General features: G+C 41.9%; 1 protein-coding gene across 1 annotated transcript in view; it reads left to right on the plus strand.

Annotated features, from left to right (window-relative positions):
- Window positions 1-238: 238 nt before the first annotated feature.
- PRKCE (protein kinase C epsilon) overlaps window positions 239-21,268 on the plus strand; it is a gene marked incomplete at both ends in the record, with an annotated part of 444,482 nt that continues 423,452 nt past the window's right edge. Inside the window, one exon of the mRNA XM_084234642.1 lies at window positions 239-586. Coding sequence (XP_084090768.1) covers window positions 239-586 — 348 coding nt within the window. The remainder of the gene's footprint in view (window positions 587-21,268) is intronic.

The raw sequence follows: 21,268 nt of genomic DNA on the forward strand, positions 1-21,268 counted from the left end.
ACGGACGTCCCCCAGCTCTCCCCCCCTCCCTGTTTTCCGTTAGGAACCCAGCGAGGAAATACATGCACTCGCTGAGAATCGCCCGAGCCAGAACGCTGCGCTACAAGGTGTAGGGAGACCGTGGGGTGGGGCGGCCGGCGACCCAGGAGTCCCCGTGGCCGAGCGCCCGGGCGTCGGTTCTTCATTCCTGCCCTCGGGGCGGACGGAGTGACCCCGACCACTACTCTCCGCCCCGACCATGGTAGTGTTCAATGGCCTTCTTAAGATCAAAATCTGTGAGGCCGTGAGCTTGAAGCCCACAGCCTGGTCTCTGCGCCATGCGGTGGGACCCCGACCGCAGACTTTCCTTCTGGACCCCTACATCGCCCTCAACGTGGACGACTCGCGCATCGGCCAAACGGCCACCAAACAGAAGACCAACAGCCCGGCCTGGCACGACGAGTTCGTCACCGATGTGTGCAACGGGCGCAAGATCGAGCTGGCGGTCTTCCACGATGCCCCCATCGGCTACGACGACTTCGTGGCCAACTGCACCATCCAGTTTGAGGAGCTGCTGCAGAACGGGAGCCGCCACTTCGAGGACTGGGTGAGTCCAGCGCCTCCCGGTGCAGGAGCCGGGCTGTAGGTTCTGGGGGGAAGACTCGTGGCCTTGGCTTTGGTCGTGGGGCGCAGGGACTGATTGCCATCTGGGGTGTATGTGTCTCAGTTACCTTGGGGAAGCACAGTCCACTTCGCAGATGGAGAGAAGTGGGCAGTGGAGCAAAGAAGACTTGGAAAAAGGGTTTGGCCCCCCTGAGACAGGGGTTCCTCATGAGCTGGAAGAACCCCCGGCCGCGGATGCTGAGGGTTGCCGGAGAATCCAGTGCCTTCTGCAGGCGTGTGGTGGACTGGCTGTGTGTGATTGTGTGTGCGTGGGTTCCTCGGTCCTTGAAGAGGCACGTGGAGCCTTAGACTGAAGGCTTCTTGCATGTCCTGGCTTTGTCCTGCGTAGCCTGAAGAGGAGCTGCTTTATTTTTCCCTCCCAGAGGAAGCTAGCTTCTATTCTGTTACATGGTGCTTAGCTCATCTTCTGACATGCAGAGAAAATGTTTTCCCCTCTAGGATGTCACTCACAGGGTGCCCATAACATCAGCCCAGCTTGAGCTTGTGTTGCCCAGTGGATTGCCCACCCATCCAGAATGACGGCTGTATTTTAAAATTGGTCCTTGTGAGTAATTGGCAGTCAGTGCTTTGCATCCCACTTAAAGTTATTTTGTTTACCTGTTTTGATTTTCAAGAAACTGAGGTGTTAATTGATTGCTTTAACAAAATATTAGGGAGTTGGAAATAGGCCTTCTCTATGTGCTAGAAGCCAAATGCCTCAACCTAGGTCTGCACCCAGAGAAGCAGGGAGAAGCCACCTTTTTTTTTTTTTTTAGCTCTTCTTGGAGGGAGGCGTTAAGTTGGGAAATGATTTCTGCATATCCAGATTCGTTACATCCACCAAAGGCAGGTGTGGCTCTGGGTGTGTGTGTGTGTGTGTGTGTGTATATATCATTTCCCTAATATATATATATACACACACACACACAAGAACTGGGGTATAGGTCAGAGGCTCAGGAGGGTGAGAGAATTCACCAGAGACAGAGCAGGGGGCAGAACAGGCAGAGGGACCAAAGACACTGCTGAGGGGAGCAGGGGGCAAGGTTGGAGAGGTCTGCTGTGCCATGTAGGTTTCTCCCTGGCCGGCTGGGAATTGAACCCGCACTGCAGAGGCTGTGGGCAGCTTCACAGAGTGGCGCTCAACCTGCTGCACCACTAGGGAGGCCCAGGGTATATATATTTTCCAGCTAGTGAGAGGTAGCAGGTCCTCATGGAGATGTGTAGCCAGAATCACCTTCTAATTATTGAAAACAAATAGCTTCGTGATTGTTCTAGGGTCATGCAAATCACCTTGGCATATCACTTTTCATATTTTTTTTCAGAGCTGGAGTTTTAGGGGAAAATAGGAGCAAGCCTGTTCTCTTTCTGCTCAGGGCTGTGATGTAGTCTACACGAAACCATGGTTACAGGGCTCACAGGGAGGATGCAACATACCACACCATGTACAACCCTGGGAGATTACGGCTTACTCTTTGGGAAGCAGGCAAAGTTTATGGAACCCCAAGAACACGGTGCCTTGTCATGCCCTTTCTCCAATGCGCCTTACTTCTGCCTCCCTCCCACCATGGGTTACCACTCATTGCATGTCCTTTCCACACAAGGCCATTGGTCCTTTCAATCATGAAAACAGTGCATGTCTGAGGGGGAGCTGAAGGAATAACTAATTTCAGAGCCAGACCTTAATGCTTAAAACCTGTCTGAGGTGGCTGTTGTTTTAGAACAAGAAGAGGAAGGAAAAACCATGACTGAGGTGATGAAGAGATGAGGAGTTGGGCAGTGAGGCAGAGAGCAGGTAGGATGAACATTTATAAACATTGAAAAGTAGATTTTCACTGGAGTAGAGGTGACTGAATATCTCTAGTGATGCTTTGCTGCCCCCTCCCCAACCCTGAGCACATCAAGGGTACCATCCCCACCTTTGAGCATTTCCAGTGTATTATGGGTACTAGTCTGGCTTGGTTATCATGCTTTAAGGTTCTCACATTCATATTGGACTTGACCTTAGGCCAGATCATCTGGTGCACAAGTATTACAGACAAGGATATTGAGCCCTAGAGAATTTAAATGGGTGTCCCAGGCTACATGACAAACAAGGGAGTTGGAAGTGGGTTTGCACCGCCTGTTGCCCACCCCTTGCCCAGTGAAGAACTGAGTTCCCTGACTTCCTAGTCTACCTGCAGATTCATATGTGGTGTCCCTGATGTTTTTATTGTACAAGATAAACTGTTTTTAAAATCATCATCTTTTTTGCCTTCTAGCAAGTGTGAATTAAGTATGACAGCTCTTGAACAGGTTAAAAATCTTGAAATACAAAAAGATCCAAATCATGTGATAAATCGAAAGTGGAGTTGGTTTTGTTTGCTCATCTAGTGTCATTTTCACTAGAGGATGCTGTGACTACTCTGGCTGTTCCAGAATGAGGGTGGGGACAGATTAACAGAGGTGAGTGGTTCTTGGAAGCAGACAAAGTGCAGTTGGGCTGATTAAGGTCACCTTTTCCATTCCCATCAATTGTGGTACACACACACACACACACACACACACACACACTTCCCTGGGTTCTGGCCTCTGCTCTTTATCTGGCAGTGATGAAGAGATACATCCTTTCTTGGGTGTGGCTAAGAAATCTGGCCTGAAGTAAGGAGATAGGGAGGGCATGAAACAGCTGCTATGTTGCTGCAGAACACTTCATTCAACTGCACGAAGTCACACGTGCTCACTGAGTTCCTGGTTTGTGCTCAGATCCAACCAGGGATGTGTAACACTCTAATCCAGAAGGGAGAGAGACCCTAGGTTACTCTCCAGCTTCCATGTTATTAGGGAAATGATACGAGATAGCTTATAGATACTACCAGTTATGATTAGGTGCCGAGTGAGTGGCACCAGATGTTAAGAGACTTCAGAAAGGGAGAGTGCTAAGTAAGACTGCTGGAAGAATCCTGGAGGGTTCCTGGGAGGAGGCACGAACTGGGTGTGAAGTTACGGGAACTGTCCATTAGAAGTGTTTAGAGGGAATGGTGTCCCAAGGACAGGGACACTACTGTAGTGAGGCAGAGAGTGCCCATGGGTGGCGGGTGGAGAAATGTGGCCGAAATTGAGGGTCCCCTTTAGAAAGCACCAGGCAGGATAAGATCTTCTCAATCCAAGGTTCTTATTTGAACACTGCCTGTGCTATTCTTTACTTCATCTTTTAAAACTTTGATTCTTTTATTTTCCACTGAAGCCCCAGTATTCATGCAATCACAGGTTTGGATATTATAGTTATATATTTTTCTTTGTTCACCTTAAAATAAGCACATGGCCTCTAAAAGAAAAGGAAAAAAAGTTCATTTAAGGTTCCTCTTAAAATAGTCAGTGATACGGGGGATACATTTTAGAAACACTGGAATAGAAGAAAGTTTAGAAAACTGAAGTGGATTTCTAGAATGTTTAGAAGCCAGTCTGAGATAATTATTCTCCAGACAATGAGTGATGTGTCAGTTGTGATTGCAGTGGGGGGTTGCTTAGGAGAAAGCACCTTCTGGAGAGAGGGAAAGATTTCACTTGCTCTTGAAGCAGAATCCCAACATAAACTGTTGCCATAGGTTGGTTTTTCAAGAACAAGGGTAGATTAACGCTGCCCAGATTTTGGTGTGCATAGGAATCACTAACAGGAGGGGCTGGGTATCCTTGAGATTTTGGTCAGACCAAATCTGAGAAATGCTGGGCTAGAATAGAAATCGCAGGCAGGCAAGGACTACAGATAATTCATGTATTAAGATTCATGTCCTGAAATTTTATAGTAGACTTTATAATTCTCAGTGCAAGATTTATAAGCCTACTTTGCATCAAGTGGAAGTATTGGGGTTGCTGTTGGAACCAGAGGCTGGGTGTGTCGCATGTAGGACAGAGGGCAGGGGGCTTGGTAGCTGGTGGGGAGGGGAGATGGAGCCTGCAGGTTACAGCTGGCTGGTCCTGGCCCTACTCTGGAGTATTCTAGATTGGTGGTTCAGTATGCACCACACTGAGCTCTGTTCCCCCTGGTTCTGCCACCCCTGCCCCCAAAGACATCTTTGGTTTATGTCACTCTTGTGTTTCATCCTGAAGAAGAGGTGCTTGCTCTTAATAAGAGCCGCAATGATGAAGCATCCCCTTTGGAGGGATGAGAGCCTTTGAAGGCAGAGTCCTGGAGCCAGGCTGCTTGGGTTTGAATCCCACCCTACTAACAACCACTTTTGTGACCTTTAGTGAAGCTGTGTTTCTGTTTCTTCCTGTATAAAAAGTAGGTGATAGCAAAAGCACCCACCTATCATGAAGTGGGGTGTGCTGGAATGAAAGAAGAGGAAAATCTCTGTCAATGACTATTTTGCAAATGTGAAATAGAAACTTCTCCAGGGTATGAGACTATGTTACTTGAGAGAAATCTTTCGGAGACAAAAAAGTTGGCACCTTTGGGTGCTGTGTATCAGTTAATACATTAAAGAACCCTCTCAAGGGTCATTCAGCCCCATGGTAAGCACTGGCATGAGCTCAGGCCTAATGCAAGATCAGGCCTGTTTGTCTGCCCTCTTTCTTCTTCTTGGTATCTTTAATCAGCAGCAGGTTAGTGGATATTTGAGATCCTCAGTTCCATGGTTCTTCAGTGGACCCCTCTCTCTGTAATCAGTGAGTTTTAACTACAGGATGACTCCCCCGCCCCCACATTGTGTGTCTTTGGGCATCTGACTAGGGTCTTTAAACCTAATTTTTCATCTGTAAAATGGGAGTATGAGAGTTCTTCCTCTTAGGGTTATTGTGAGAAACAGGACATCTATGTGATGCTCTGACCAAAGGGCCAGGCTACAAGCCACCTTGACAATTTTATGAATATTTAAAGAGTTATCTCTTTGTGTATTCATAGTTCTAGAATCTTAAAACAGAACACGTGGTCAGGTGAAAGATATTTTCCCCATGATTATTTATTGATGCATATGAGTAATTGGAAATAAGGAGATTTGGGAGCTGCTGTTTTGGTTTTACTGTACCAATTTCATCTCATTTCATGGATTTAACTGCAGTCTCAATGTTGCTGAGTCAGCATTCCTAATTGTAGTCCACACCTGCTCTTGAGCTTTAGTTAGACTCATATGTGAACTGATTGCTTGTCATGGCCCTTTGGTTGTATCAAGGCCATCTCAAATTTGATTATGTCCAAAGCTGTCTATGTGACTTCCCACCTTCCCAGTCTAAGCCTCTCATAGCCCTTCTCATTTAAAGAATTAGCAACTCCATCCTTCTGGTTGCCCACGCCGAAACTGAGAAGCCATCCTTGATGCCAGTTGTTCTCACATGTACCATATCCAGTCCCACAGCAACATCCATTGTCTCTTCAACAAAATCTATCCTTCAAAATCTATCCTCAGTCTGATCATCTTTCCACACCTCTGCTGATACCATTCTGACCCAATCCTTATAATCGGATACCTGAGTCATTTCAACTGCATCCTAACTTCATCAGATCATACCATTCTGCTACCAAGTCCCTCAGGCTGAAAGCTCAAGGCCTCATCATAATCTGGAAAGCCAACATTGCCAAGACTCCTGCGTGACTACCCTTGACCTCAGCACCTACTTCTCCTCACCTTGCTTACTTCACTGCGGGTCAGATTAGCCCACTTGATACCTTGTAAACACATTCAGCCTGTTCCTGCCTCAGCCTTTGAACTTGTGATTCCATCTTTCTAGAATGTTCCTTCTACAGATACCCACATGGCTCAAGTCTTTACTCAAATATTACATTCTTAGTAACACCTTTTATGGCAAGTCCTGTCTAAAATTTTACCCTTCTCTTTGTGACACCATATGCCCCTTTCCTGCTTTATTTTACTGTACTTCTTTTCTCTAATACATCATGTATTTTTCTTATTTATTTTTATTGTCTGTCGCCAGACCAGGCTTCCATAAATGTAGAATCTTTTGTTCACTACTATATTCATGGCACCCCAAAGATCTTCCTGGCACTCTGCTGAATAAATGAGTGAATTTAATTAGGTGTGCGTATTTCTTTAGCACCTTCTGGGGTCTAATACTGTGTTAGATATGGGGACTTAGTGAAGCAAAAGTTGTGTGTGATACCTTCCTTCTTCTGAAGAATGTAAAACCTTGGTAGGAGGACCAGGATGGTTACAGTTGAGTGAATTGCTTAAACAAGAAGTGAGACGAAGGTACATGAAAAAGAGATTTTATTTTTATAAAAATCTGGGATCCTTGAAGATGTTCATATGAGGGAATACTTAATTATTTCCATGTGGCAATTTGCACCAAGCTGAAGCATCTTCTTCAAGTCTGAATTTTCTAAAAGTAGGAATTGTCCACCCCATGGAGAAGGGAGAAGGAAAAGGTCCATTTGTCCTCTCTTTGCAGAATTTAATCAAGTTTAAATTCTCATAAGGACTTTACATATGAAACCTTTTGTAGTTGGCAGCAACAAGAAATGAAATTTTAAATTCCAGTGCCTGAACTCACAGAGCTCATTGAAACATATGCAGACAAAGCTTCCACGGGTTTCACTTAGACTAAAAGAACTCCAGAGCAGGCCTGCAGTATTTTACATAAATAAAAGATACACTTGGCAAAACATATTTCTCTCGAAGTTCCTCTGGGTATATATGGGCTTGTTAAGTAATTACCATCTATTATAATGCTAATCAGCAGGACTGCACCTGTTTGAAATCTAGTTTTCTGGCAGAAACCATGTGAAGTGGCCAAAAGTTGGAACTGAGCTGGGAGAACCCAGAGCATTGGAACATACTGTTGTCATTGTAGCTCTCTGACCTGGAAACAAAAAGAAAACTCCAGAGAGAATATGATTGAGCTCTGTGATTTTGTGCCTGAGAGGAGGAGGAGATACACAAGACTGTTACCAAATCCTAGGACAGAAATTGTCTGCCCTCTCTGGCCTTGTTTTCCAGTCCCTACCTCACCTAAACACTTCAGAGAGGTAGTTTTACCAGTGAAAAGTCACCAGCAAGGAATAAACTCAGGGAACTAATGTCCCCAAGAGGCAGATCACACTTAAAATGTCATTAGGCTCAAGAGGGGTTTAGGAAAATGATGGTGGGTGAGTCTGTGATAAATTGTTGATGAAAAATGGAGTCTTTGCTTTGATTCATGTCCTTGTTGAATAGATTTGTTTGTATTTCAGACAATAGCATCTCTTGCTACCTATGGCGCTTCCTTAGCCTGATGAAGCATTTTGTGAGCAGTAAGTTTCTCTCCTCCCCCGGCCATCTGGCTTACCAACTAGAGTGTAAGCCACTCAAGAGGTCCATGTAATCTACTCATTCATGGGTTGGTTGAATAAAAGGCTGCCTCTTTGGGATCTGTCTTGTAGAAACTCAAATAGGTAGCATTCTTTAATCTGGTGGACTTGGGTTCTGCTCTTCTTAGAAGCTTGTCATCTGGTACACTGCTGAGAAGAAAGATGGTGGAACCCATAAAAGGCTTTAATCTGTAGACATTGTTCCCATTATCCCTTCATCCATTTAGCAAATATTTATTAAATAACCTGTTTACCAGGTAGCATGCCTGGAGCTGTCTCTGCACTTTTGGAGACTCTTGGAGCCTGGAGTCTAGCAGGAGCCGCATAGTATAAATACACAGGAACATAAAATTACAACTAGGTAGGATTGCTCAGCACAAATCTTTGAAAACTTAGGGATGTCTAGAGCTTGAGGACCTTACTTTTTTCAATATTGGACTGGCTAATACTTTTTTCTTTCCCTGGGAAATTTTTTTGTTTTTTGTTTCTTATTAATTAATTAATTAATTAAAATTTTATCTTTATATTCCCCATACAGTTACAACCCCCTTATTTTGACCCCAATCCCTCCTTTTCCCGCCCCCCACACCCCCAAAGAGTGTCTCTGGTTCATAGTTATTTGTTGATTTTGATATTTTCTTTCTTATAGTTATTCTTTTTCCTGGTCCCTTATTTAAGTTTTCTAGATTCCTGCTATGAGTGAGACCATCCGGTATTTTTCTTTTTCTTTCTGGCTTATTTCGTTGAGCATGATCCCTTCCAGTGCCATCCATGTTGCTACAAATTGCATGTGTTTATCTTTTTTGAATGCTGAGTAATATTCCATGGTATATATGTACCACATCTTCTTGATCCAGTCATCTATTTTTGGACATTTGGGTTGTTTCCAAAGCTTAGCTATTACCCAAAGCAGTGATAGTGAAGGCAAAGATAAACAGCTGGAAAAAAAAAAAAGATAAACAGCTGGGGCTACATCAAATTAAAGAGCTTCTGCACAGCAAAAGAGACAATAACAAAAACAAAGAGAAACCCCACAGACTGGGAGAACATTTTTGCACCCAACACTAATGATAAAGGACTGATCACAAAAATCTGCAAAGAGCTGATGAGACTCAACAACAACAAAGAAAATAATCCAGTCAAAAAATGGGCAGAAGAGCTAAAAAGAAATTTCTCTGAAGAGGAAATGCAAATGGCCAACAGGCATATGAAAAAATGTTCAACATCACTTGTCATCAGGGAAATGCAAATCAAAACTACAATGAGATACCATATTACACCAGTGAGAATGGCACATATTAAAAAAAACTAGCAACAACAAGTGTTGGCGAGGGTGTGGAGAAAAAGGAACTCTTCTGCACTGTTGGTGGGAGTGCAAACTGGTCCAACCACTATGGAGAGCTGTGTGGAGATTTCTGGACCTACTAAACATAGAGCTTCCATATGATCCAGCAATTCCACTCCTAAGTATTTACCCAAAGGACACAGAAACATCAATTCCAAAGAGCACCTGCACCCCTATGTTTATAGCAGCACTATTCCCTGGGAAATTTTTTGAGTGGGGAGTCAGGTGACTCATTTAAATTGGGAGGTTTGGACCTTAGATTCCACATCTATGAAATCAGGAGGCACTAAAGTCTAGATGCTCAAGAAGGCCCTTGTTAACAAGGGAACAAAACCTTGTTAACCAAAGCCTGTCTCAGCTTTGTGTTTTGGGCCTTGATTATGCTCAACCTGGCTCTCAATATGTTTTATCTTTATTATTCTGCATGTGCCATCCCCTGAAAAATTACCAGCCTCTGCTTTTCCACTCCTCATCTCTCTTTGTTGTTGTGATCAAAATCACAAAGCTATTTTTGATAGCTTGCTTTTTTTACCTAGTGTTCAAGACCCATAAAAATACATTTATTTTTTAAGATGAAGCCCTTTCTCTGTATCATTGAATCACTCAGAGGATATTCTAAAGACAAACAAGCAGGCAAAATTTCTAGAATGCAGGGTCTGTGAATTCATCTTCCTATCTTCTGAACTGATGATTATCTAAACCATTTTAGGCAGCTAAGAGAATCATCAATCAGCTAGCAAGGATGGAGCATTTAATCGACCAGCATTTGCCAGAGTATCTTTCAAAGAGTAGGAGTCTGATTTCAGGTTGCTGTGATCAAGAGTTTGGGGAACGTTATTGAGTCAAATGCACATTAGTATGTAAAAGACTCCAAGACGGCGTATAGCAAAGGGACAAGTACATTCTGTATATAACCATATATTTCCTAAACTTATTTCATCACAGAATGCTCTTATTTATAAGAAAAAAATTACTAGTGCCATAGAACCAGTGTTTTGTGGACATATTTTGAAAAAAATTACAATTAGATAAAAGAAGGAATGAAATGTTCTTCAAGTGGGCCGTTTGGGATTCAAGATTAACACCCTTTTTTTTGAGACACTGAAGTCGAAGAACTGTGAGAATTCACAGAAGAGGGGATTAATGTGGATTGTAACACTGGCAAAGGCTTCTTGCTAAGATTTTTAGCCAGGTCTTATAGAAAAATGGGATCTGAATAGACAGGGGAAGGAGCCACTCTATTGGAAGAAGAGAATAAGAAATTTTGGACAAGCCATTTTTAGCATTTTAGTTTATGAGGGCAGTCAGGAAAACAATGAGATTAAAGTAGGAATGCAATCCACAAATAATTGCTTCATTAATAAAAAAGCCGCACACACAAATCCCAATCAAATAGTAAGCTATTCAAAGAAAGGGAATAGTGGATAAAATGAATATTCATTTATTAAGTCATATATCCATCCATCCATCCATTCAACAAATACGTATAAACAGATGTATGTACATACCTATATACATGATTTTCTATGTTCTAGGAATTTTGCTTGGAGAAAAGTGTTGAGTGCTGTACTTCCAGTTAATTTTCTTTTATTATTATTGTTTTACATTTTAAAAGGACAGGTTTTTAGCAAAAGGAGAAAGAAAAAAAGAGAGATACCTGCATAGACACAGAGGGGCAGTATTGGGAGGAGAGCTGCCTTTTTATTTCTTGATAGGCCTGATAGATGGAGAAAGCTTTGTAGCATCCTCCTTGTAAATGAGTGGTGGCTTGTCCAAGTTCATGGATCTAAAAACATAGTGTGGACTTGGGAGTCAGTCAGTGCTGGGTTGAATTCTAGTTCAATCACTTTTGGCTGCGTGATATTGGGCAAATTATTTAACCCATCTGTACCAGTTTCCTTATCTGTAAAATGTAAATAACAGCTATCTTGTAGAGTTATTATTATTAAACATGTAAAGTAATTGCCAACTGAGGAGTTTTGAGCTAAATCTTTCCCAGTCCCTACTTCCCTCCTCTAAGAGGGATTCAGGATTTGCTCAACTGCAGGTGTGCAGAAGTAGAATTTCCCACTTGGCCTCTGGGGTGGGGGGTGGGGGGGGTCAGAGGAACAAGGATACTCTGCCCTGGGGCTAGCTTTGGGTCCTTGGGCGGACAAACCAGCTGCCTTGCTACCTCTTGCGTTTTTAAAAAAACTTTAGCTTGTGGGCCTAATGCAATTTCTGAGGTTTGAGGCTTTTTTACAGCCCGTTTGCTGTGGTCCAGGTGTGTGTCCCATTTCTCCAGGCCAAAACATCTGACTTCATTTTCCTACCGGGTGTCTCTTATATAAGCCTGCCCTCTGATGCAGTGCACGCCGTTTGCTCTGTTGTCTGGGCGCAAATGCAGGCAGCACACAGAGGTGCTGGACTTTGCTTGGGACCAGGGCATTGGACTTGCAAAGGAGTTACAAGAGTTGAAGAACAGCCTTGTGAAAAGATTTCTGAATGCTGGAAAGGAACTATACATTTGCCTGTTAATTGTCTGGTAAGGCCGTTAATCTTTAAGCTCAGATTTCATTTTAGATCATTTATGTTAAAGTAACAAGAATGAATGTAGCAGTTTGTTCATCCAACTGTCTTTGAGGATCAGTTCTCAGGAATTACTTTTTCTTCTCTTCCAGCATGAGAGTCATTTTCTTCCTTAAAAGTCTTCGGAATTCAGCCAAGAGTGCAACCTCTGGTTCTTCTTTTTTGTAGCTTTGTGACTGTGAAAATTCACTTAAAATCACACTTTTATTACCCAGTTTATGAAAATTCACTTGAAATCAAACTTTTGTTACCTAGTTTATGAAAAGGACCACAGCAAACTAGTTTACCTAGTGATGTAGGTTAGGTTATAGGGTTGCTGTGAGAATTTTATGAGACAAATGTAGATGGAAACACTTAGGCACTTAACTCTCTGTCTTGTTGATGAGCAACTGTTAGTTTTTGTAGAGTCAGCACTTCTTGAAGTTGATAAAAGTTTGTCATGAGCCTCCCCAGTGGCGTAGTAGGTTTAGCGCAGAACTATGAAGATATCCACAGCCTCCTGAGAATGGTAGTTCTCCCTGCCGGCCAGGGAGAATCCCACATGGCGTGGCAGACCTCTCCTGTCGCACCCGCTGCTCCCCTTAGCAGTGTCTTCAGTACTTCTGCTTGTTCTGCTCCTCACTCTCTCTCTGGTGAATCCTCTCACCCTCCTGCACCTCTGGCTTGTACCCCAGTGCTTGTATAAATAAATAAATCTTAAAAAAAAAAAAGTTTGTCCTGGCAAGATCCTTTGTCTATAGTCTTGGCTCTTCTATGACAAACACCCCACCTTAAAGCCTTCAGGTGCCCTGATCACAGAGTTGCTTATGCACAGTTATATTTAAATTTCAGATAAACCACAAATATACATATGCATTTGCTATAGGTATGTCCTAAATATTGCATGGGATATATTTCTATTAAATTTTTGATTGTTTATCTGAAATTAAGATTTAACTTATATTTCCTAAAGCAGGTGACTTGACCTCTATTAATCCCCCCTCCCCACTAATAAAATATGCTCAGAAAAGGATCTGCTTGTCATCTTTTTGTCCCTCTGGGGCCAGAGAAAGACTTTAAAATGGATGGCGCTTCTTGTTAAACAATTTCAGCATTGGCCAAGAGTAGGAAACATGATTTTTTGATCAGGGATCCTTTTTGAGAACCCCTAGAATCATGGAAGTGCCCCCTGCTTTTACATTTGAATTCCAGTTCACCCCATTGCCACCAAACCTTCTTCCTCCCCGCAGCTTCTCCCTTTCCCGGGGTGAATATCAGAACTCTATTCACAGAAAGCGCAGTTTTTAGCCACAGTTTGAAAACACCTCGCTGGTTTAAAAATACTTTTTTTTTTTTTTCATTTTAGGAGAGATTGAATGTCTCATTTGAGTTCCATGTCATAGCCCAAGGACTGGCCTTCTTATCTTTATTAGTCTTGTTCTATGGAATCCAGGGGAGCTGTGTAAGAGTTGTACAATGGCACTAAATACCCTTTTGGGGTACTCAGAATCATCTGTTATCTCCTGCCACCCCTTTCCAGTTGCCTGTAAGGTAGTCTGACCTCACCATCCTACCAACATTCAGAACCCTGCATAGCCCGCACTTTCTTCCACCCCCTGTCTGCCAAGTGAGTCCTGCATCCTCTGTGCCAGGAGCCTCTTCCACCAGGCCTTATATCTGCCCTCCAAGCCCAGTTTCTTTCCTTTCTTTGTGTTCTGATCCCACATGTCCTCATTCCTGGAATATTCTAACCACCCTTCCAAGTCTCCCTCTTTGCTGGGCCATCATTCCTAGAACTCTCCAGGCTAGCGTTCTCTTAGCCCCTGGACTCCCGGTAACATTTCCTCTCTGTGCTCTCCCTTTAAAATGATTGATGTCTGGCTTTGATGATCAGATATTTTGTCTCTGTTCTTTAACAGAGCCAGAAAGGCTCCCTGAGAGTAAAATCTTGTGCCTTTTTGTGATAACACTGACATATTACTTTGTATAAAATAGATGGCTGATTAAATACATTTGGACATTAAACCATAATAATATTTACCTAAATAATAGATGTTCTTCAGATATTTGTTTGGGGTGTTCGCTTTCCTTCCATGACAGAGAAGAATGTAATATTTAAAAAGTTATACACACACACATCTGTATTACTTTAGAAAGGCAAAGGCAAGGGAGGGTACTGACAAATAGGGAGAATTTTTATTCTTTACTTTTGCTTTGGTATTATTTTTCTATATAATGAATTTTATTTTAAAGATTTATTTATTTATGCATACAAGAGCTGGGGTACAGGCCAGAGGTGGGGGGGGCGGGGTGAGAGGATTCACCAGAAACAGAGTGGGGAACAGAACAGGCAGATTGACCTAAGTTCACTGCTAAGGGGAGCAATGGGAGAGACAGGAGAGGTCTACTGCGCCATGTGGGTTGCTCCCTGGCCTGCTGGGGATCGAACTTGTGCTACAGAGGCTGCGGATAGCTCCATAGGTTGCGTCTTAACCCTTTGCGCCACCAGGGAGGCCCACGAATTTTATTTTATTTATTTATTTATTTAGGTTTAAAAAAAAAGATTTATTTATTTATTTATTCATTCATTCATTCATTCATTCATTCATTCATTCATTTATACAAGCACTGGGTACAGTCAGAAGCGCGGGAGGGTGAGAGAATTCACCAGAGCCAGAGTGGGGAGCAGAGCAGGCAGAAGGACCGAAGTACAAGGCTGAGGGGAGCAGCGGGCGGCAGGAGAGGTCTGCGTGCCATGTGCGACCCTCCTCTGGTGGCCGGGGAGCAGCCGGGGATCGAACCAGCGCTGCAGAGGCTCGAGCAGCTTCGCAACCCAGCGCTCAACCGCTGCGCCACCGGGGAGGCCCACGAATTTTATTTTTATAGCAGGTTTAGGTTTACAGAAAAATTGAGCAAAAGTTACAGAGACTTACCATATATGCTCTTTTCCCTACATACAGATCTCTTATTATACATATACTTTCCCCTACTGTGTGTGTGTATATATATATATATATATATATATATATATATATATATATATATATAAAATGGCAGTGGGAGGCAGATGCAATATAGCTACTGGAAATTGAAGAGAGTGGCATGATGGTTAAGTGAAAAGCTTTGCTTAAAGGGGGGGCTAGTTCTAATCTTGGCTGAACCCTGAACCAGCTGTGCGACCTTTTGACAGTTGATCTCTGAGTCTTCATTTCTTCATCTGTAAAACAAAATTAGTGGTAGCTGTCTAATTGTGATGTTTGGAATAAACAATATAATGCATAAAAGTGCTTTAAAAAGTGTCACATGATATACATCCACTAATAACTAAATTATTATTATTGTGCTATTGTAAAAAATAAAATGTAGAGTATGTGGTTTGAGACTTATGTTGTCAGACTCCAAGTGATTTGATTCTATGTGCCTGAGGTTCTCTTGGGGTCGAGGGATGCTTTCCTCCTGAGAGGTGTGCCTTAGCTAGAGATGATAGTTCTCATTGTAGTGAGCTAATTAGGAAATGATGGTGGTTTGCTGTGAAAGCATGTCCTGCCTGCTTTCAAAGTTTATTCTTTTTTTTTAAGATTTATTTATTTATGCATACAAGAGCTGGGGTACAGGCCAGAGATGCAGGGGGTGAGAGGGTTCACTAGGGACAGAGTGGGGAACAGAACAGGTAGACTGACTGAAATACACTGCTGAGGGGAGCAGTGGGCGAGACAGGAGAGGTCTATTGTGCCATGTGGGTAGCTCCCTGGCCAGTCGGGGATTGAACTCATGCTGCAGAGGCTGTGGACAGCTTCATGGTGCTGTGCTCAACCCCTTGCACCACCAAGGATGCCCTACAGCTGGGAAAATTGAGGGTAGAGGTTGTAGAGGTTGTGATAGGGACTAGACTGGAACTCAGATCTTATCTCCCTAAGTCCCTGATCACATCAGCAGCATTTGGATTTCTTTGCCAAGAAGTCTGCCTTATTCTTTCACTCTGTTGGGGCTGAAGTTTTAAAATTGATCTGTTGGCTTAGTTTCTAGGAAACTGGAATCTTAGAAGCCCACCCCCACACGTAGGAGAACACGTCTCTCTCTCTTTGCTGCATTATCCCTTCTTGGCTCTTGAAAAAATTTTATCACTGCTTATCATATGACTGTGCACAGACAACCGTAAAGCCAACTATTTTAAGGGGAAAAAAGGGAGGAAGACAGATAAGACAGTGATTCAGAAGCAAGCAGGAAGATGGAGTCATGTGCTTGTCCCCTTGTGGGTGGGATGTGAGGGAGCCTCTTGAGTGCCTGGAGAGTAATTGAGGCCCACCAGGAATGTGTTTGAAAGCCCATCCTTGTGCTGGGAGAAGATCCAGAGCCCTGATGGAGCAGCCCTGCACGCAGTCCACATGTGCAGGCCGACCGTGTCCATTGGGCTCTCCTGCGGCCCAGCGAGGCCCGGCCTGCCCTGTGATAAGTTCAAGGGGAACCCTGAAGGAAAAGTCTTGGTGCCTGCCCCCAGGAACATCAAAAGGAAAAATGCTCACTTGCAAAGACTCAGCTGTCCAGTTGAGGGTGACAGTAAACTGAGTCCTGTCCTAACTTATTGGTGGAAGGATAACTTACGGAAGTCTTTTGTGGAAAGCCAACAGGCAGGTGGTGTCTATAAAAATCCAAGATGTGTACAGTCAAGATAATGTATACAATCAATTTCATTCATAGTTCTCAGTTCTCTACCAACTTATAGGTTGCGCTAATACTATTTAAGACTCAGACAGTAGTTTGTCTCTGATGACTGAGGAGGGGGCCCTGTGGGTCCCACACACTGTAGGCTTGTGCCTGCGCCAGGGGAATTTGGATTTTAGGCAAATGAGCATCATTCATTGGACCTTTCCAAATTTTAATCAGTAAGAACTTTAAAATGTTTCACTTTTTGTAGAGGATCTATCATATTTTTGAGGGGGAAAGACATGGGAAAATAGAATACACATCTTAATTAGTTTTTCAAACTTTGAGTCACGATGCCATCTGCTAAGGTCATGAAATCAATTTAGTGGCTCTCAAGCAGCAATTTAAAATATGTAAATAGACCAATATAGAAATTACCAGGATGCATTACATAAGTAAAGGTATATAATGCTTTATAAAACTTCTACTTTCGTTTGATTTATGAGTGTTATTTATATGATGATCTAAATTCTTACTGTGGGTCCCAGTTAAAAAGAATTTTTTTTGGAGAAATTTTTTTGGAGAATACTGGTCTGGAACACAATTTACAATTTATAATTCAATAGACTTTTAATGAGCACCAGTAAAATGGAGACAAGACTATAAAAAGGATAGGGTTCCTTGTACTCATAAACTTAAAGTTTGCTCATCCAAACAATTCCATAAAGCCAGATATTATTACCCAGGGGAAGACTGATAAAGGTTTTGTGGAGAAGGTGACTTTTGACCTGGACATTGAAGAATGGGTAGGATATACTGATTCTGAAAAACCTGTCTGACTGCTTCTCAGGAACAGGTCTGGTAGGATGCAGACGTGACCTGATGAACTGAAATACCTTATGTTCTCAAGAGCCCCCATCTCTTGGTTCACCTGCAAATGGCATTCAGTATCAGATAGTGTTGTATCAGGGTGCTTAGGCTAGATGGCCAGAAAGTCAAGGTTAGAAATCTGCAATACATGGTGGGTTTCTCAAGCACAAACTGCACTTTAGCCTTCACAGAGCAATTGTACCTTCCGATGGGAAATGTGGGCTCTTTGGAAAAGAATGCACTTTAACCTTGCCCCTCATAGGGCTGCACAGTGTTAATACATTTATTCAGTAATCTGAACTTTTTCCACTTTACTCTCCCATCAACATGTAGCAATTACATGTTCTCCCTTTTACTTTGATATTTGAGGATAAGACCCAAGGTAGTAAAATGATGAATTGGCAGCTGAGGCAGATGAACGAGCACATGGCTCTCTTGGTTTTGTTTTTGGTTGGGTCAGGGCTGTTTACTGTACATGCACAGGTATCTATTGATAGCTTCCCAAACAGAGTCTAGGAGGCACGGGGCCTGGGACAGAAGTATTTCTATCAATAGCATTATACATTTAATGCCATTTATATTTATCCATTTAAGCTCTATTCAAAATGCATTCAAATGAATCAAAATTCCTTCCTACTGTTCTCTTTCTCTTTCTCTCTCTTTCTCTTTCTCCCTCTTTCTCTTTCTCTCTCCCTGATGATCAGGTCGGGGAGAGCTATGTGGAACATTTCTCATCCAATTGAAAGAGTGTAAAGTCTGCTATCTCATAATAGATATTCATTAAATCCTTGGTTATAGATGGAAAAATATAAGAGCTCAGAACTTAAATGATTTGAGCAAAGTAAAAAACCCAGTAAAGGCAAAGAAATATGAGAAAATAAGTACCTGGTAAGGTGCTTGTATAGCTTACACCACCCTGGATCCAGCCACCACCCAACAATCTTCCTTTCATCATTCATCCATCCATCCATCCATCCATCCATCCATCCATCCATCCATCCTATTGGTCATAATTTGTTAATGCCAATACCATGTGTCTAGAACTTTTAGTAAAGGAGGTTGATTTATTTACCTATGTTTTCAGTTTTCTTTTCAGCTAATCACTGAGATTGGCAGTTGATCAAACCACCTTTTGGCTTGACAAAAGTTGAAACTTGTCTGTTTGGTTGAGGTAACCATTTGTTTGTCCCCCATGGTTGATCTTCACATGGTAGGTAAACTGTGATGAGGGATGATTTCTTTAAATAAAATCCTTTGATTTTCTCCACTTCCAGAATCCTCTAGATCATCAAGATACTTTTGCTTTGTAATGTGGCCTGCTGCAATGCTTTTGCAATTGCAATTCTTTTAAGGTGTAACTTTTCCCTTAAAACAAGGTTTCCCAAAATGTGTTCTACCATGAAAAAAAATCGGCACGTCATACGCACTCAAAAAAGGGATGCCATAACTAGTCGATTTAGTAAATAATTGATTAAATAAAACTAAACATTGATCTTAGGACTTCTCAGAGTGTTTAACAGGCTAATTTCCATTAGCCTCCAGGATGGTAATTCCATCAACAGTGTTCCCAAACTCATTTGGCCAGGTGACACTGTTTGGGGGACAGTCCTTCTATCTCTTGATTTCATTTGGGAAGTATTGTTCAAAAATCTGGCCTCTACTATTTAAGGCAAATACAGCATACCTGAGGCTTTGGGCTAATCTAGATAGATATGGTGAGCAGGAAAGTATCATTATTGAGCTTTTTAAGTAGATCAATTCGTTTGTTGTAATATATTTTAAAGTTAAAGGGTATTTTTAATTTTATTTTTCTATTTTCAATTTTTTTCTACTGATTTTAATTGACACATGTCATTATATTAGTTTCAGATGTACAATACAATTATTTGATGTACAACACAATTATTGTATAATTTGATGTACAACACAATTTGTGTTGATGTACAACACAATTATTTATGTGATGTATGACACAATTATTTGATGTTTTGTGTGTGTTGTAAATGGTCACAATAAATTTAGTTAATGTTCATCACCAGTGACAAAACTTTTTTTCTGTGATGAGAACTTTTAATATTTATTCACTTAGCAATTTTCAAATATGCAACGTTATATTATTCATTATACTCATATTCTATTCACTACATTCCCTTGCCTTATTTTCCTTATTTTATGATTGGAAGTTTGTACCTTTTGACTACCTTCACCCATTTTGCTTACCTTGCACCCCCTGCCTCTGGTAACTACCAATCTATTCTCTGTACCTATGGGCTCATTCTTTTTCTTCCTTCGATTCTGCTTGTGAGATAATGCTGTATATGTCTTTCTCTGCCTGACTTATTTTACTTAGCATAATGCCCTCAAGATCCATCCATGTTGCTGCAAATGGCTGAATAATAATAATACATATATACTCCATTCCTGCAGTGAATGATGATAATACATGATGTGGTTGTGTGTGCACGTGTGTGTGTGTGTGTGTGTGTGTGTGTGTGTGTGTGAAAGAGAGAGAGAGAGAGATTCATTCATTGGTGGACACTTAGGTTGTTTCCATAGCTTGGCTATTATAAATAACATAAATACTGCTGCAGGAATATGGGTGTGCATATATCTTTTTGAATTAGTGTTTTCATTTTCTTAAGCTACATGCCAGAAAGTAGAGTTGCTGGATCATATGATGGTGATAGTTTTAATTAATTGAAGAACCTCCTTGTTTTCCACAGTGATTGTACCAATTGACATTCTCATCAACATCTCACAAGGGTTCCCTTTTCGTCAAGTCCTTGTCAAAACTTGTTATCTCTTGTCTTTTCAATAATCACTAGTTTAACAGGTGTGTCTTGGTAGCTCATTGTGGTTTTGATTTGCATTTCCCTGATGATTAGTGATGTTGAGCACCTTTTCACGTGCCTATTGGCCTTCTGTGTATCACCTTTGGAAAAATGCTACTCAATCTGCCCATTTTTTAATCAGATTTTTGGCTTTTTTTTTGCTATCATCTTCTAGGAATTCTACATATATTTTGGATAGTAACCCCTCATCATATATGTGATTTGTGAACATGTTTTCTTATTCAGTAGGTTGCCTTTTCATGTTGTGGTTTCTTTTGCAGTGCAGAAGCTTTGTTTTATTTAGTCCTGCTTGCTTATTTTTGCTATTATTGCCTTTGCTTTCTGTGCCTTTTTTTTTTTTAAAGTAGAATCCTAAGTATTATTTATAGGCATTTGATGTTTAAGAAGGGAGAGAAGCTGAGGTTGGGCAAATGTTTTTATATGCAAACAGGAATGCAAATAGGCTTCTATCCTCATTAGCAGGATTTTCTAAATGATAGTCTAGTAGTTCATCTTTGTTCTGTCTTTAGCCAGTGACATTTTAAAGCAGTAAGAAAGCCAATGTTATGGTTCCTGAGATGGTTCATATAGAATTACATGGGCTGAGGCCAGAGCTCGTGGTTCCTCCTCCTTCCTGAATCAGGTCACCGTGAGTATTATCCAAGTGCAATTTAACTCTTGCTCCTTCTCTTCAGAAATCATTGTTGCTGGACTGTTGCTACTTATCCATGCTATTGTGAAGACATATTTTAATATTTCATTCCTTTGTGTTTATTAGAAAAGACTGAGTTCCTTACAAAGATCTGAGTGTGGTTATTGGGACTGACTTGCAGCAAAAACATGAAGTAGGCAAAGACTTTCATGTCCTGTCTTTTCAGTTAAGAGCCCCTTCTAGCCTGGGGCTCTGTCAGAGTTTCTGGGTTCCTCCTGGTGGATAAATGCACTTACACTGAGATAAATGGACATAATGAAATATACAGGCTGTCATTCCAGGAAAGTGCTGTAGAGGATGCAATGCTTCACCAGGCGGTGATATCTTTACCTCAGGAATTTTCAGATGAGAGTGACAGGGTGTTTTGCAGCCATCCCAGGCCGGGTAGGTTCACCATC

The sequence above is a fragment of the Talpa europaea genome (genome assembly GCF_964194135.1).
Source record: "Talpa europaea genome assembly, chromosome: 6".
NCBI lineage: Eukaryota > Metazoa > Chordata > Mammalia > Eulipotyphla > Talpidae > Talpa > Talpa europaea.